General features: G+C 44.5%; 1 protein-coding gene across 2 annotated transcripts in view; it reads right to left on the bottom strand.

The window, feature by feature from the left end:
* Positions 1 to 17,032, bottom strand: part of adgrd2 (adhesion G protein-coupled receptor D2) — a 112,195-nt gene that overhangs the window by 82,333 nt on the left and 12,830 nt on the right. For both annotated transcript variants that reach the window (XM_033049362.1, XM_033049363.1), the window contains exons 4-11: positions 16,234 to 16,479; positions 13,670 to 14,302; positions 10,773 to 10,880; positions 10,601 to 10,686; positions 7,550 to 7,831; positions 5,498 to 5,609; positions 3,601 to 3,732; positions 784 to 895 (exon numbers count right to left, since the gene is read on the bottom strand). In XM_033049362.1, coding sequence (XP_032905253.1) covers positions 784 to 895; positions 3,601 to 3,732; positions 5,498 to 5,609; positions 7,550 to 7,831; positions 10,601 to 10,686; positions 10,773 to 10,880; positions 13,670 to 14,302; positions 16,234 to 16,479 — 1,711 coding nt within the window. The remainder of the gene's footprint in view (positions 1 to 783; positions 896 to 3,600; positions 3,733 to 5,497; positions 5,610 to 7,549; positions 7,832 to 10,600; positions 10,687 to 10,772; positions 10,881 to 13,669; positions 14,303 to 16,233; positions 16,480 to 17,032) is intronic.

The raw sequence follows: 17,032 nt of genomic DNA, 5'->3' as shown, positions 1-17,032 counted from the left end.
ACAAGGATAGAGTTCCCCTGGGACCTCACCTTTCACCCGACTTGCCCCCTCATCTTTGCTCGAGATTCCAGCACCTGCAGTTACCTGTGTTCCCTTCACCCGTCGTGTACGCTCACTTCTCAGGTGTAATATTCTGTTCTCTGTGCTCAAACTCATTCACTTTCTCCCACTCATTCATGCTGAATGAGGAAAACGCCTCACAATTTATCTTTGAGGTTATTTCTTAAGCTTGCTCCCAAAATAACACATCAAATTGAAAATTAAACACATGGTCCTGATGCAGGGATTTGACCACAAACCTTTCACCTACTTTGCCTCTACAGATGCTGCCAGACCCGCTGAGTGCTGGAGTAACTCAGCGGGTAAGGCAGCATTTCTGGAGAAAATGGATGAGTGACATTTCGGGTTGGGACCTTTCGTCAGACTGATGGGTGACATTTGGGGTTGGGACCCTCCTTCAGATTGATGGGTGACGTTTTGGGTTGGGACCAGCCTTCAAACTGATGAAGGGTCCCAACCTAAAACAACACCTATCCTCTTTCTCCAGAGATGCTGCCTGACCTGCTGAGTTATTCCAGCATTTTGTAACCAGCACCTGCAGTTCCTTTTTATCATACCAATATACTCATGTTGCAGTTAGGATCTCATCTCAAAATATGGTAGAATATTCAATGTAAGATTACAGAAGTATCACACAATTTTTTTTGATATATGCCGGCATCATTTCTATTTTATGCTTTGTATGGGATGGCTAATTGGCAGAGATGGTGAAATTTCACTCACATTAATCCTTCATCAAAACCTGTATTCACCAAACCACCCATGTCCAGTGGGCTGCTCCCCAGCAAGTTGGGAACAGTGAGGTACCAGATGTTCACAAGCGTGGCTGTTAAACCTGAAGCACAGGCACAAGAGAGAGAAAAAATAAACTTAACTTGAAAACATACAAGGAACAACAAGAAGGTGTTGAGCTCAATCAAAACTCAATAGAAGCAGGGTCTGTTGATTCCAGTGTTAATGAGACTCTAATGGGCCTGTCCCACTTAGGCTATTTTTTAGACGACTGGCAGCGACTCGGCTGTTGCCACATGGTCGCCGGGGTGTCGCCTGTATGGTCGTGCGTAATCTCCTCAGTCGCCCAAAGAGTCGTAGTGTCTTTCTGGTCGCCGCTGGATTTTAAACATGTTGAAACATTTTCGGAGACAGTAAGCGACAGTGGGTTTGACGCCAATGAGCGTAGCTTGACTTTGCCTGACTTAGGTGCTGTCATAGTTGTCACCAGGTTGTCGCCAGGTTAACGTAGGTTGTCACCAGGTGAGGTAGGTCGTCGCCGGTGCTGACTTCGGTTTTTTTTTGTTGTTAAAGTGTTGATTCTATTTCAAATTTTATGTTGAAGGGGGGTCCAATCGCCGGCTTTTCGGCGACCTGCCACGACTATGACAGTCGCCTAAAAATAGCCTAGGTGGGACAGGCCCATAAATGTGTGATCATTCCCCAGTTTCCGCCAAACCATCTCTCTGGCACAGCACCTTACACAGCCTCAGGAAGATCCAAAGTGCTTCGTAGCTGATGAAGTACTTTTGAAGTGTAGCAGCCAGGCCCTTCAGCCCATCAAGTTCATGCTGACCAACAAGCAATCTTTTAAAATTTGGTGGTTTGCTGAGCTGTTGAGAGTAGAATAAGTGGAAAGATACAGTTGATTGATTGATTGCAAGATATAGCATGGAAACAGGCCATTTGGCCCACCTCGACATGCTGACCATCAATTACACATTCATACCAGTTTTGTTATCTTACTTTCACATCCACTCCCTGCACACTTGGGGCAATTTACCTACAGACCTGCACGTCTTTGGCAGGTCCAGAGAGAGTAGAATGCAGGCATTTTTTGTTGTTAAGTGAGCAGAGGGTTATGCATTCAGAAGATGCTGCACAAGGGTCTGGACAAGGGTCCCAACCTGAAATGTTACCCACCCATGTTCTCCAGAGATACTGCCTGACCCGCTGAGTTACTCCAGCACTTTGTGTCCTTTCGTTCTCAGCAAGTGATAGGTGAATAGAGGTAAGGAGAAGAATTGATTGGCAGATGGGTGAAGTAAGTAACAAAGGCTAGAGGTGCAAAAGAGACAAAAGGGCATCGGGCAAGGAGAGAGGGAGGAGTGAAATGTACAGCTGGAGGGAGGCATAGGGATGGAATGGGACGGAGGGGAAAAAGGGGGGATAAAAGGAAACATGGGACTCGGGGGATGGAGATAAGCATGGGAAGGAGGGGGAAGGAGCAGGGTGACGGGTCGTGGGAAATGGTGGAAGAAACATGTGCACTTACTGGGGTGGGGTGGTTGTCGGTGAAGGAGAGAAGTGGGAATGGGGTTATTACTTGAAATGAGAGAATTTGATGTTCATACTGTTTGGTTGTAAGTCAGAATAGATACCACCTTAACTCTGTAATAAGTCTTATTTATTGCCAAACAATGTCTCTTGCAAGGAGCATTGACATTAACTAATGTAGAGACTCATTACAGTAAACCCTTGTAATAATGGACTGTAAAGGGGGGACGGGGGGGGAAGGGGGTGAATGGTGATTGTTATTGCCGATTGCCCGCTATAACAAAGTAAGGTAATATCATTGTACAAGTAGTTGAAACAATCAACTGCGGTTGCTGGGTAACACACAAAATGACAGAGTGCTGGAGTAACTCAGCGGGCCAGGCAGCATCTCTGGAGAACATGGATAGGTGACGTTTCGGGTCGAGACCCTTCTTCAAACTCTCGGTCTGGAGCTGGGCCTGGAAACCCGGTGAGTTGACGGCTCCGGCCTGCTGGTGGCCAGGGGGGCAGAGGCAAGGAGTCGCGGAGTCAATGGTCGCTGACCCGTGGGCGGCCGGAGTGCAGGTGAGGGTCGGAGGTGGTGCAAAGAAGGCGGTGGCAGGTGCGGTCTGGGTGGTGGCACAGGCCGGGGGTGGCGTCGGCAGCCCAGCCTGGCAGTGAAGATCGGTAGGCCCATCCGCTATAACCAAAATCCATTATAAAGAACACCGCATAAACAAGGGTACACTGCATTTCATATTTTAATCAGTTTGGAAATTATTTCTTCTTGAAAAAATGTTTTTCCTTCATTACTGTTCCCTCTCTTAATTTTTTTCCTTCTTTCCTTTTCTTCATTACATTTCTATATCTGGCTTGACTTGGTATTCGAGCAAATATTAGTTGAGTCCAGTTCAGATGCTGCACATTAAGCATTCGCGCAAAGGTCCAAAAGTTATGAGTCAGTGCACAATTTTTGGATGTCTTTAACTCCCAATGAGTTCCAAAGTCAGATCTCCCAGAAAATTAGGGCAAGTGTGATAAATAATTGGGGCCTCTAGATGACAGCTAAGATTAAAATCTCATTCATAGACAAATCCTGTTGAGGTTTTTGAGCTTTTCGCTACAAGATGTGAACAAAAACTAAATACTCTTCTCCGAGTCCGATACCCACATTTGTTCAACACTCATGCACATCAAGGCCGCCATGACAAGAGGCATATTGCTCGAGAGATTTGAAGAGGTCGGTAAAAGATATTAATGACCATGAAACAGAAAGAACAGAGCAATACTTCCCTTTTCTTTGGAGCCTTTCAACTGCTTCCTTCGAAAGTCCAATTTGATCAGATGATTTGTTAATCCCATCACCCATATAAACATTAAACCCATTTGCAAAATCGTTGAGCTGCTTTGGTCTGATTTCAAGTTCTGTAAAGAACAACAGGAATAATTAATGCCAAGCAATGGCTCAAGTTGACATTTAATGAACTGCCCAAATTACTGATCTTTGGTGTTTCATTTGCTGCTAATAACGAGTTAAATCAAGTCGAGATTATTGAGCAGACGTACTTCACCATCTGTTCAAGTACGGTGGGGTACAAGTACAGTGAAAATCATGCATGCAGCAGCATCACATAGATTCAGACAAACACATACAAACAAATAATAGAGAAATTCTGCATCACATTTCTAAATGAAAGAAAACTGTGCAATAAAAAACACAAGACATTAGTGCAAACACACGATTAGAAAAAAAACCAAGTCCACGATAGTGGAAGAGGTGGACTGTAGTTGAGGTGGGATTAGGGTTGTGCAGATCAGTTCTAGACCTGATAGTTATGTGAAAGTAGCTGTTCCTGAACCTAGTTGTGTGCGACTTCAGGACTCTACACCTCCTGCCCAACAGTATCAACAAGAAGAGCGCTTTCCCAGGTGCTGCCGATGTAATCGCTCCTTGACTTTTATTTTTTATATATAATTGGACTAACTTTATGAGAAATAGTTTGATATGTGATTTACAATTTGGTCTCCATGATACCAGTCTGATTTTGTTTTCCACTGAGATCAAGAGGAAGGAAAAATTGGCCTAATTTTTAATTGTGATGCATAACAGTTCAATTGGTCATTTTCTACCATCATCTAGGGTTAATATTACCTGCCCGGAAATTTTTTTTTAACTGAAATCTCACTTTATTTTTAACGTGTATCTTTGTGAAGGCTTATATTTCTGGGAAGTGGGATGTTAATACAAGTGTCAGACATGTTGCATCTCCCAGGGTAGTGACGTTACTTGTCTCTGGACAACTTGTACATGTCAACGAAGATGGCATGCTGGACCAGTCCCATTAGTCAGCATTTGGCCCATAGCCCTCTGCACCCTCCCTTTCCATATACATGTCCAAATGTCTTTAAAAATTCGTAGTTGAATCTGCTTCTGTAACTTCCTCTGGCAGTTCATTCCTGATACAGATGACCCCTAGGTGAAAAAGTTGCAACTTTGGTCACTTTTAAATCTCTCCCCTTAAGCCTAAGATCCCTAGTTTTTGAATCCTCAGTCCCAGGGGAAATAAATGTGAGTGTTTATTTTAACCATGCTCCTCATCATCTTGTACATCGCAACAAGGTCACTTGTCAGCCTCCTACACCCCGAGGAAAAAAGTCCCAACCTATCCAACCCCTTCTTGTAGCTCAAGCCCGCAAGCCCAGGTAACATCCTGGTGAATCTCTTCTGCACCCTTTTCAACTAAATGGCATCCTTCTCATAGCTGGGCAACCAGAACTGCACACAGTGCTCCAAGTGTGGTCTCAGCGTCGACATGTACAACAGCATCACGATTTCCCAACTTTTATACTCAACACCATTCCCAATCAAGGCAAAGTGCCAAGCATGTGCTCAAAACTGAATCCGAAGCAATGATTTCTATGTTGACCACAGGTTTCTCCTTATCATCTCAATTATGATCCCATTTACCACCAAGCATCCCTGGTATTATTTTAATTTTCTGCTTTAACATACTAAACTCATAAGCTGCCAAATAAAGAGTCCCGAAGACAGAGCTGTAAGAATCTCCAGGAGGCATCTATACTGTACACTGATGGACCATACTAACAGATGATATGAAATTATGTGATATAAAGTCTGATGGCAGACGTTTAAATATTTGCTCCAAATGCCTCCTGAGGCTATACGTACGGATGTTTTTATTTCGAATGATGAGAGTCTTCTGGCCAAAAGCGAACACCTTGTTCATATTTTGCATCATTCTGTCCACACCATAAACCACTGTCATTGGCCCTGGAACAATCTAAGATGAAGAATTACAAGGTATTAATGAAACAAAGATTCAAGATACTTCAAAAACAAATCTACATTACAAGGTATTAGTTCTGCTGAGTTACTCCAGCTTGTTGCGTTTATCTTTAGTTTAGTTTAGTTTAATTTAGAGATACAGTGTGGAAACAGGCCATCAGCCCATCAAGGTCGTGCCGACCAATGATCACCCGTACACTTACATGGCACATATGCAGCTTGCCACCTGTTCGACCATGCCGGAATATTGCCTGAGTCTTGCTGCATAAAGGTGTGTGTGCTGCCCTGTTATCTATGGAGTTGCCAATGGAGTTGAATATTGTGCAATTATCAATGAACATCTCACTATAAGGGAACGTCAGTCACTTGAACATCCCAAAGAAACAACTGAACCTCAACTCAATGTGTAGGGAGGAACTACAGATGCTGGTTTAAACCGAAGGTAGACACAAAAAGCTGGAGTAACGCAAGGGCAAAGGCAGCATCTCAGGATAGAAGGAATGGGTGCCGTTTGACCCTTCTTCCGACTAAATCAACTTAATGTGGTAAAGGTTGGCACAATAACATCATTTAAAAGACATTCAGGCAGGTTTAGGGGGATTTGGATGAAATGTGGGCAAATAGGACAAGCTTAAATGGGGCATCTTGGCCGGCATGGATGAATTGAGCCAAAGATCCTGTTTCCGTGCTGTTTGACGTCCCTTGCCAATCACCTTGCCAGTCACAGTGTTGTGGGGGAAAATTCATCCATTCCCTGGATTAGTGTTCGGGTGATCTTGTCACCATTTGTCTTTTCAGTTGTTTGATTTGTGATTGACTTTTGCCACAGAATTCAGATTGATAGGTGAGATTAACAAGATTTACCAGTAAACCATTTGGTTTTAAATTATAAATTTGTGAGCTCCAGATCTGTTAACTGAATTTGGATAATAACATAAATATCCACCATCTTCCATGAATAACGTGAGCAGACCGATTGGATGCACATTGCTCAGACAGGTAGAGTGGGTCTGTAATCTTTGGAAGTTGGAAGAATGAGGGATAATTTCACTGACGCACACAAGATTCTGAGCGAGAGTCACAGTAGATATTGAGAGGGTACATCCCACGCTGTAGAGGCTAGACTTCAGGGACAGACTCAGGATAGTGATCCGGCGTTTAAGACTGAGATGAGGACAAATTATTTTATTCAAAGGGCTGTACATTTCTGGATTGCTCTCCCCTAGAGGACTTTGAATGCTCAGTCACTGAATATTTTCAAGACTGCCGTTGAGGTTTCTGGAAGTAAAGGAAATTGAACGAAAGGAGATCAGATGAGAGAGTAGGATTGAGGTGTAGGTTCACCCTTAGAATGAAGTGACAGAGCAGGCTTCAGGGGCTGAATCCTGTATCTAATTCTTACATAATCTGGCCTCATATTAGGATCTCAAAGAGATACTTAGTGTAGTTTATCACTTGTGAAAGCACTGCTGGTAGAGCTGCTGCATCACAGGTTTGATTCTGACTTTGGGTATTGTCTGTGTGGAGTTTGCACGTTCTGGGTCTCACAGCGTGGACATCCCAAATATGTGTGGGTTTGTAGGTTAATTGGCCCTCTGTAAATTGCCCACAATGTGTAGGCAGTGGACGAGAAAGTGGGTTAGCATAGCATAGTATGAACAGGTGATCGATGGTCGGCATGGACTCAGTGGGCCGAAGGGCCTGTTTGCACACTGTAGCTTTCAATCAATCAATCAATAAAAATATACAGATGAATGATGAGTATTTTCAGAGTTATTTCCAACCACTATCTGAAAGCACAATGAAGATCTGGTCAAGGTTGAAACTTTATAAATGTAATCTCCTAAACAAATGATCAATCTGACAAAGGTATAGTATCTCAAAATATCCTTTCTCAGACCTTAGCTCTAGCAATGAAGAAAAGTCATTTTCTACCTCACTGATTTCATTCCAGCTCTCTGTGTTGCTCTGATCAAGAATGTCGGCAGCTACATCTATGAAGCTTCGGCTCATGTCTTCCAGGCCTTCCCTGGGTTCACTTGCATCCACCTCCATGCCTGCAACATTTTGCAGCATGTTGATAACACCTAGCAGGTCAGCTGCTTGCAGAGTGGCATTCTCCGCACTCAGGGCATGTTGCACTGCCTTCAGTACTGCTTCTGCTTCAGAAACATTGGGGACAAGTTTGACTCCGCTCAGCAACATGTAATCAGTAACCTGTGCGGGGAGAGATTGTGTTACTTGTGCTTGCTGTAATCGTATTCATCTCACCAATGCTTCTAATATCAAATAACATACAGTAAGCTAATACTTTATCCCTCGTGTCCTGCCCAAGATTTATCCCTCAATCAACAACACACGGATCAATTATCTGGTCTTCATCTCACCGGTGATTGTGCCCTCTTACTGTGCGCAAATACCTCTGTGTCTCCAGCAATGCTAAACAACTTGAAAGAAAGATTGCTGCTTGCATAACACAGTGGGTTGGTCTGAGACTTTGCATGATTTTAAAAACATTTGGACACATACACAGATAGGAAAGGTTTGGAGGGCAACAAGCCAATTGTAGCCAATGGGACAATTGTAATATGTCCACTTGAATAGCATGGCCAAGATGGGCTGAATGACCTGCTTCCCCTGCTGTGCAGGTCTAGGGTTCTATGTCTAAATGTAGATCATGTTGGAGTTAACTGTACTACCACCACCACCACCACCAGAGTTCCACATCACTGATCCACATGAACTCAAATTTAAGTTTGAATTTAGGGAATTTAGATTTTAAATGTGAAACAAAAGCAAGTTTCAGTAACAGTGACCATGACAACACGGGATCGTTCACAAATGTATTTCAATGAAGGGAATCTGAGATCCCAACCTCAGATGCCGTTAGACACCAAGGTCACCCTTACCCAGTTTGGCCCACTTGCGACCGAAAAGTCTTACTAACTTGTTTGAGGTTTTTGAGGAGACAGCGAAGGAGATTGAAGGTAGGGCAATGGATGGTATACATGTTGGATGTATGTTGTTTTCTCTGGAATGTCAGAGGATCAGGGGAGACTTGATAGAGGTATATAAAATTATAAGCGGCGTAGCGACGTTTTTCCCAAGGTGAGAATGCCCAACACTAGAGGGCATAGCCACAAGGTGAGAGGGGGGGGGGGGGGAGGGGGGGGAAAGTGTGATGGAGAGGTGCAGGGCACGTTTTTTGCACAGAGAGTAGTGGGGGCCTGGAACGCATTGCCAGGGGTGGTGGTGGTGGTGGAGATAGATGCAACAGTGGAATTTAAGCGGCTTTTGGAGAGGCACATGGAAGTGCAGGGAATAGAGGGATATGGATCATGTGCAGGTAAATGAGACCAGTTTAACTTGGAATCACATTCGGTATAAACATTGGTGGTGGAAGGGCCCGTTCCTGTGCTGCACTGTTCTATGTTCTAAAAGCAAAAATACTGCAGATACCGCAAGTATGATACAAAAACAGACTGGAGGTGGGGCTGGAGGTAGAGATTCCTGGGAACAGACAGAAGCAGAAGGAACAATACTGTCCACCACCTTTCATCTAGACCTAGTCACCGTTCAGCTTTAATCTATGACCAGAACACAAAGTGCTGGAGGAAGTCAGCAAGTTGGGCAGCATCTGTGAAGGGAATGGACAGACGAGGTTTTGGGTTGGGACCCTTCTTCAGAATTTATGACGCTTTATCTATGACCCCTATGCGAGGGCTCTCAAGTGCCTCCTTGGTTTGTGAATGGTGGATGGATGTTGGCAGTGCCATCTGTGCCCATAGCTTGAGCACAGGTGAAAGAGTCGCTCGTGTGATGGGTATTTACAATCTTTCGCTGCTCATGATACTGGGTAAGAACTGTTTGACCAGTTCCGACCCAGACTCGCTACCACAGCCCCGTGTCTTTCCTCAGCACTTGCCTTCACCGCCATCGTGTCACCCTGATTCATTCCCCTCCTTCCAACACTCATTTCCCATCCCTGTGCCCATTATTACCCACTCTTCCCATCCCACCCGTCCCCTTCTACACACATCCGTCCCTCTGACTTTACATTTCACTTCTCCTCTCCTCTAGTTTGGTTTAGTTTACTTATCGGACACCCTTTTATTTCCTTTTCACCTGTAAACTTCGTCACCAACTCCACCCATCTGCAAATCAACAACCCTCCCCCCCCCCCCCCCCTGTATCTACCTATCACTTCCCTGGCTTCATCCTGCCCCCACCTCTCTTTTCCAGCTTCCTCGCCCCCACCCCCACTTCATCAGTCTGAGGAAGGGTTCCAACCTAGAACGTCATATCTCCATTGCCTCTCCAGATGCTGCTTAACCCTCCAGCACTCTATGTTTTTGCTCAGTATGAAAGTGTTGTCCCATCTTTCCACAGTCCTTAAAAACACTAACAAGGGTCAAATGTGCAGCATTTTTTACACTTAAATAAATCATTTTATTCTGTACATTGATTGCATTCCACAAATTTCTAAGAGGAGACTTCAAAGCGACAGTTATCACTGTAGGAATAAACACTGCAGGTGTTGGAAATCTGAAATAAAGACAGAAAATGCTGGTGATTCTCAGCAGGTCAGTCGGCACCTGTGGGAAGCAAATCATGAACATTTCAGGTTGTTGACCCCAGGCGATATTTGTTGAAGACTTGAAATGTTAACTTTGTTCCTCTATGCAAGGGATCAAAAGTGAAGAATCAAGTGTCAAGGGCGTTTTATTGTAATATGTCCCGAAACGGAGCAAGGGGATTCTTAGTTGCAACAGCACAACAGACATGTGGACATGACGCACTGTAAATCTCATAATAAACAACAATATCAAAAGTTCAGTACATTTATATTTCATAATCACTTAACTTTCAGAAGCAGGGTACAATTGTTATGCTCTGAATAGAAGTTGTCCTGTTTTGTAACTTGGCGATCAGAAAAACTCTTTAAATATCATACCAGCCTTACGATAAATATCAAAAAGAACTTACAGTGACATTTTTGGAAAATTCATTCAATTTGGCATTGAATGAACTACGTGGATCCAACTCAAACTTCTTCAACTTCAGATACGTATCTGCAATGAAAGAGATGCATGGTTCCACAACATTCTGTACAGGTCTAAAAGCTGTGAGATCTTTAACTGTGTTTCGTTCGACTAACCTTTGTTGAACTGGCAGATGAATGGGAGGGGAAGCTCACAGTCCAGTCGGCTTTCAACTCCAGACACAGCATCAAAAGTCCGACACTCTGCTGAGGAAACATTGGCCGCTGCGAAAAAACAACACAACCGTGCCTTTAGCAATTAGACAGCCAAATACCAATTTGTGTTTCTATTATTTGATGTGGGGGTTAGTGCAATGCTGGCATTCAGTCTAGTTCAGATACACAGCGTGCAAACAGGCCTTTCGGCCCACCAAGTCCGCGCCGACCAGTGACCACCTCGTACACTAACACTATCCTACACTTCATTTTTACTGAAGCCAAATTAACCTACAATCTTTGGAATGTGGAAGGAAAATGGAGCACTTGGGGAAAACCCATGGGGAGAACGTACAAATTCCTACAGACAGCACCCATACTCCAGATCGAACCTGATCGTGGGTCTCTGGCGCTGGAAGGAGCAACTCTACCACTGCGCCACCATGCAGCCCTATTTATTGCCCTTGATTTGAGGATGTCCTTAAGAGTTAACTTGATCAGATGTGGGCTGAACAGGGTATGGACAGCAGATGTCCGCCTCTGTAGGACACAAGTGAACCAGATACAGTTTTTTAGCGATACTGTACTTTCATGCTTACTGTTACTTACACCTAAGTTTAACTCCAGATTTATCCAATTAATTTCAGTGCTGCCACGTCTGTGACTCAAAGGACCAAAACAGGCCACTGCTCGAACTCCTTAACCATCACCTGCTGTGACATGATTGGAAAATTCGTACAGTTCAGTCTTGAATAAGCCTCTTGGAGCCAGTCGTTAATGTGGCCCAATGTAAGGGCGACCCTTTTGTGTCCCAATGCAAGGGTCTGGCATTGTGATTAGTGGAACCCTGAGGCAGTCACTGCTCACTGTTGTAATGGGGGAAACTTGATAGCAACCTCAAGAGCAGACACAGGCAGTAAAGGCAGGAATCCCCATCCTGCACCAACATCCTGCTCCCCGCGGTCCTCTGCAATACAACTCTTCGAACAAAACGAATGAGTTAATGAGAAGTTACAGTGTGTAAAAAAGATCGGAAATTGTCTCGGCTTCTTAAATGAAATGTAAAAAGTTTTTATATGGCCTACTAAGCCATTTTTTTTACTGTGAACAATGTTTCTGACACTAAAAACTTATCCTGAATATATGGTCTTGATCACCTGGATCATTATTTGAAAATTCAATGATTTTAAAATAGCTTTAATTTCCACGGTCATTCACAACAATGATTTTAAAATATTTTTAATTTTTACGGCTTGTTTTGTGATATTTTCACATTCTTACTTTGGATATGATGGGTAAAATAAATACCCATCTTTATTTTGCTGTCTTCTAAGATGAATGCTATGTCGTTGTGGTATGTGGGGGCTTTGGAGAGGGTGCAGGGGAGGTTTACCAGATTGCTGCCTGGATTAGAGGGTATTAGCAATAAGGAGAGGTTGGATGAACTTGGACCGTTTTCTCTACAGCATCAGAGGCTGAGGGGAGACCTGAGGAGTACATAAAATGATGTGAGGCATAGACACGGTAGACAGTCGGAACCTTTTTCCAAAGGTGGAAATGGTTAAGACTGAAGGTTTTAGTTTCAAGGTGAGAGGGGCAAAGTTTAAAGGAGATGTGCAAGGCAAGGTTTTTTACACAGAGGATGGTGGGTGCCTGGAACAGGTGGTGGGGGCAGATATGATAGTGGCGTTTAATAGGCTTTTAGATACGCACACGGATATTGAGGGAAAGGAAGGAAATGGATCAAGTGCAGGCAGAGGAGATTAGTTTTACTTGGTGTCATGTTCGGCATGGACATTGTGGGCCAAAGGGCTTGTTTCTGTACTCTACTGTTCTATGTCAGTACTTTTTACTTTCAATATTGCTACTTTGCAAGAATTCTTGATTGTGATTGTGATTTTATGCTGAGCCAGTTTAATGGATCAGTGGGGCTGGGCAGCAGAGGTCCAATCTAACAGGCATCAGAATGCAAGGCGGAGAGGAAGTGCCTGCTCGATCTCCAATGTTGAGCACTTTCCCAGCTCACTAGAAAATCCAGGACACTGCTTTCGTAACTTTTGTCTAAATTACCCATTTCAATTGCACAGGAGAAATGTTTTGCAAAGGAAAATAAGATCAAAGTTTGCTGTCCCTTTGCTAATTTGCTCCATCCCATTCACCCATGGTCCCTCCACTCACTGATGTACACTGGCTCCATGTTCGGTAATTTATCAACTTCAAAACTTGTTTTCAACTCATGTTTCTCCACAGCATCTCCTGGACAGCCTTTACAGTTCAAGAATCAGGCTGACCACAAGACCTTGTGTAGATTTTGCAAAATCCACATAACGTTGTGTTTTATGTCCAACATTTTACAATAGTTTACAATTGTGAAGTCGTAAAGATTTTAGAGGGACATCCATTTATGGATAGGTAGATGGGTCTCAATCTGATACATCACACATTCCTTCGATCCAGAGATGCTGCCTGTCACTCCAGCATTGTGTGTTTAACCCAGGCTTAGAGGGATGTGGGCCAAACCCGCTCAATTGGGACTAGTTTAGATGGGGCATCTTGGTCGGCATGGACGAGTTGGGCTGAAGGGCCTGTTTCCATGCTGCACGACTCTAAGTATTTTTAATGGGGCAAAGATGTTCCAAAGGGGATATGGAGCATGTACAAGCAGAAGGGGTTAGTTCATATAATCGTCATGTTCGGCACAGACATAATGGGCTGAAGGGCCTGGGCCTGTGCTGTACTGTTCTACATGGAACAAACATGCACCCTCACTGTAGGAAGAGCAAGGCGTTCTGCACAGTATTTACTGCACTGGAACTTTTTCACAACTCTGGTTTTGTATCATCCAATGGCTCACTTACCTGAACATTTCAGATGAACTTCCCCAACTTCCACTGATGTAAGTTCCAAGCTGGTCACGTTCCATCGGTAGGCGAGATGCTGCTGAAGAGGCGGGGAACACCCGCTGACTGCCGCAATCTGACTGCCATCCAGCGCCTGTGACCAGATGTTCAGGTCTGTGATGTTGCCGCTAAAAGCCTCGTTTTGTTTGAACGCACCTCCCAATGCGTCTTGTTCTTGACCGATAATGAAGGTCCCATTTCCAGCAAGAAGCTTAGAGCTGTGGCAACCCTCTCCTGAACTCACCTCCTGGCCGTCAGCGTAGAAAGACCAAGCCCCCTTCTCTGTTCGCCACGTAACGCAAATGTGGTGCCACTGCCCATCGCTCCTCAGCGCTGTCCGATAAGCCGTGTGGTGCCCGTGTACGATCAGGGCCAGCTGGATGAATCCAGTGTCGTTGATGCGGCCGCGAAGCTGAAATGCGTTCGTGAACATCGGAACAGCGTAGGAGAATACCGTGGCAATGGTGTCTGTCTGGTTGTCCCACTGTAGGCGCACGCAGGCTGTAACAGCCGACATAGAAGGCAGCACGCTGAGAATCCTGGCATAATTGGTGTCCGTTTTAATTGGGAACTTCAACACTGCTAGATGTCCTGAGATGAAATTCAAACACATTCTGTTACACATTCAATAGCAGAACTTATAAGACTTAGATATGTAGAACTATCATTGTAGAATGTCCACAAGTTTGATGTTAAAATAAACATTTTTCGCCGAGAATGTTTGTTTGCAAACTTTGTTTCTGGATTTCAATTATTGAAATGTTAGAATTGGGTAAATTTTTGAACTGGGCAGCACATATGCGCAGCAGTAGAATGCTGCCTTACAGCGCTAGTTTATACGTTCTCCCTGTATGTGGCCACATGTATTTTCTCCTGGTGCTCCAGTTCCCTCCCACACTTCAAAGATGTACAGGTTTGAAGGTTGATTTTTAGGTTTAGTTTAGTTTAGAGATAAAGCACGGAAACAGGCCCTTCGGCCTACCTAGTCTGCACCAACCAACGATCACCGCATACACCAGCACTGCCGTCTGGCACTAACACCAGGCCCCTGGCGTTCGCTGTAAGGCAGCAGCTCAACCGTTGCACGACGGTGTTGCCCATTTACTTGGCCTATTGCAATGCACGTACCAAACACAATACTTGTTAAAAACAATCATACAAAAACATATAAATACTGTTCATGTTTAAGAAGGAACTGCAGATGCTGGAAAATCGAAGGTAGACAAAAATGCTGGAGAAACTCAGCGGGTGAGGCAGCATCTATGGAGCGAAGGAAATAGGCAAAGTTTCGGGTCGAAACCCTTCTTCAGACTGATGTGAGGGGTGAGGGGTGAGGGGGGGGGGGGGGGGGGGGCAGGAGGAAGAAAGAATGAGGTGGAGCCAGAGAGCTGAAGGAGACCTGAGAAGGGGAGGAGAAAGTAATGACTACCTGAAATTAGAGAAATCAATACCGCTGGGGTGCAAACTGCCCAAGCGAAATATGAGGTGCTGCTCCTCCTATTTACGGTGGTCCTCACTCTGGCCATGGAGGAGGCCCAGGACAGAAAGGTCGGATTCGAAATGGGAGGGGGAGTTGAAGTGCTGAGCCACCGGGAGATCAGGTTGGTTAAAGCGTACCGAGCGGGGGTGTTCGGCGAGGCGATCGCCAAGCCTGCGTTTGGTCTCACCGATGTAGAGCAACTGACATCTAGAGCAGCGGATGCAATAGATGAGGTTGGAGGAGGTGCAGGTGAACCTCTGCCGTACCTGGAAGGGACGAATTGACCAGGGTCAATTCGTCCCTTCCCACCCGGCCCACCCCCTCTCCGGGCACTTTCCCTTGCAACTGCAAGAAATGCTACACTTGTCGCTTTACTTCCCCCCTTGACTCTATTCAAGCAGTCATTCAAGGTGCGACAGGGGTTCACCTGCACCTCCTCCAACCTATCTATTGCATCCACTGCTCTAGATGTCAGCTGCTCTACATCGGTGAGACCAAGCGTAGGCTTGATGATCGCTTCGCCGAACACCTCAGCTCGGTTCGCATTAACCAACCTGATCTCCCGGTGGCTCAGCACTTCAACTGCCCCTCCCATTCCGAATCTGACCTTTCTGTCCTGGGCCTCCTCCATGGCCAGAGTGAGGATCACCATAAATTGGAGGAGCAGCACCTCATATTTCGCTTGGGCAGTTTGAACCCCAGCGGTATGAACATTGACTTCTCTAATTTCAGGTAGCCCTTACTTTCTCCTCCCCTTCTCAGCTCTCCCTCAGCCCTTTGGCTCCACCTCTTCCTTTCTTCCACCCGTCCCTCCCCACCCTCACAACAGTCTGAAGAAGGGTTTCGACCCGAAACGTTGCCTATTTCCTTCGCTCCATAGATGCTGCCTCACCCGCTGAGTTTCGACACCATTTTTGTCTACCTTTGAATACTTTTCATATTCTGGAGTAATATGAACAGCACCCACAAGAGATAACTAGTAAGCAATATTTAGTTATTCAAACTAATATTCATAAAGGTGACAGAAATGTCTTCCACTTACTGTTTCCCTCCAAGGTTTCATCCCTTCTCTTTGCCACATTCGATTCTCCATTCATCCATATTTGCTGATTAACACCTTGTAAAGCTAACAGGTCCAACAGAACACTCTTTTCTTCCACATCACTGACACCAGGCAGGCTGCCAAAGCGTAGCTCACAATATTTGTATGCGTGCTGCCACTTTAAGGGTGTTGTTATATATTCATAAGTGTAGTATGATGAATGAATGTCCAATGAATGACTATAAGCTGTGAAAATGGAAAGCAAATATAGTTAGCAGCCAAACTCTAGCATTGCCAGTTGCTCATCACTGTTTGATTTTAATTGGCTTTCACGTATCATTTGCACAGGGAGCCCTGTTATCCTCTTCTTTCACGAGGGCCCACAAGAACTCTTTGAAACAAAATGAGTGTGGGCACCAAATTACAGTCGCCACATGTTTCTTTATGATAGTAATTCTTCTCCTCCTCTTGAATAAAATCAGGTCATGTTTCTTTAAATATTTACACTGCACTTGTCTTCCGACCTGGTTTAGAGTTATATATCAATATCACCATGAATACATGACCAACTTTTGTGGGGTTTGTCTCTCTCTTTTCGTAGAACATAACAGCGAGCCCCTCTCACTTTAAAGCTATTCCATTTACACATGACATTTTCACCCAGGGAAAAAAAGGATCTGACTGAATATTTATTCAAAACAATAATTATTGTAGTGTATATGTCATTGGGGATATGAATGCAGATATCTCAGATAGGAACTCATTATTTGCCAATCATATGGCTCAGTTCTGTCAAGAT

This window comes from Amblyraja radiata, chromosome 32, assembly GCF_010909765.2.
Source record: "Amblyraja radiata isolate CabotCenter1 chromosome 32, sAmbRad1.1.pri, whole genome shotgun sequence".
Taxonomy (NCBI): domain Eukaryota; kingdom Metazoa; phylum Chordata; class Chondrichthyes; order Rajiformes; family Rajidae; genus Amblyraja; species Amblyraja radiata.
This window is presented reverse-complemented; position numbering and strand designations above follow the sequence as displayed.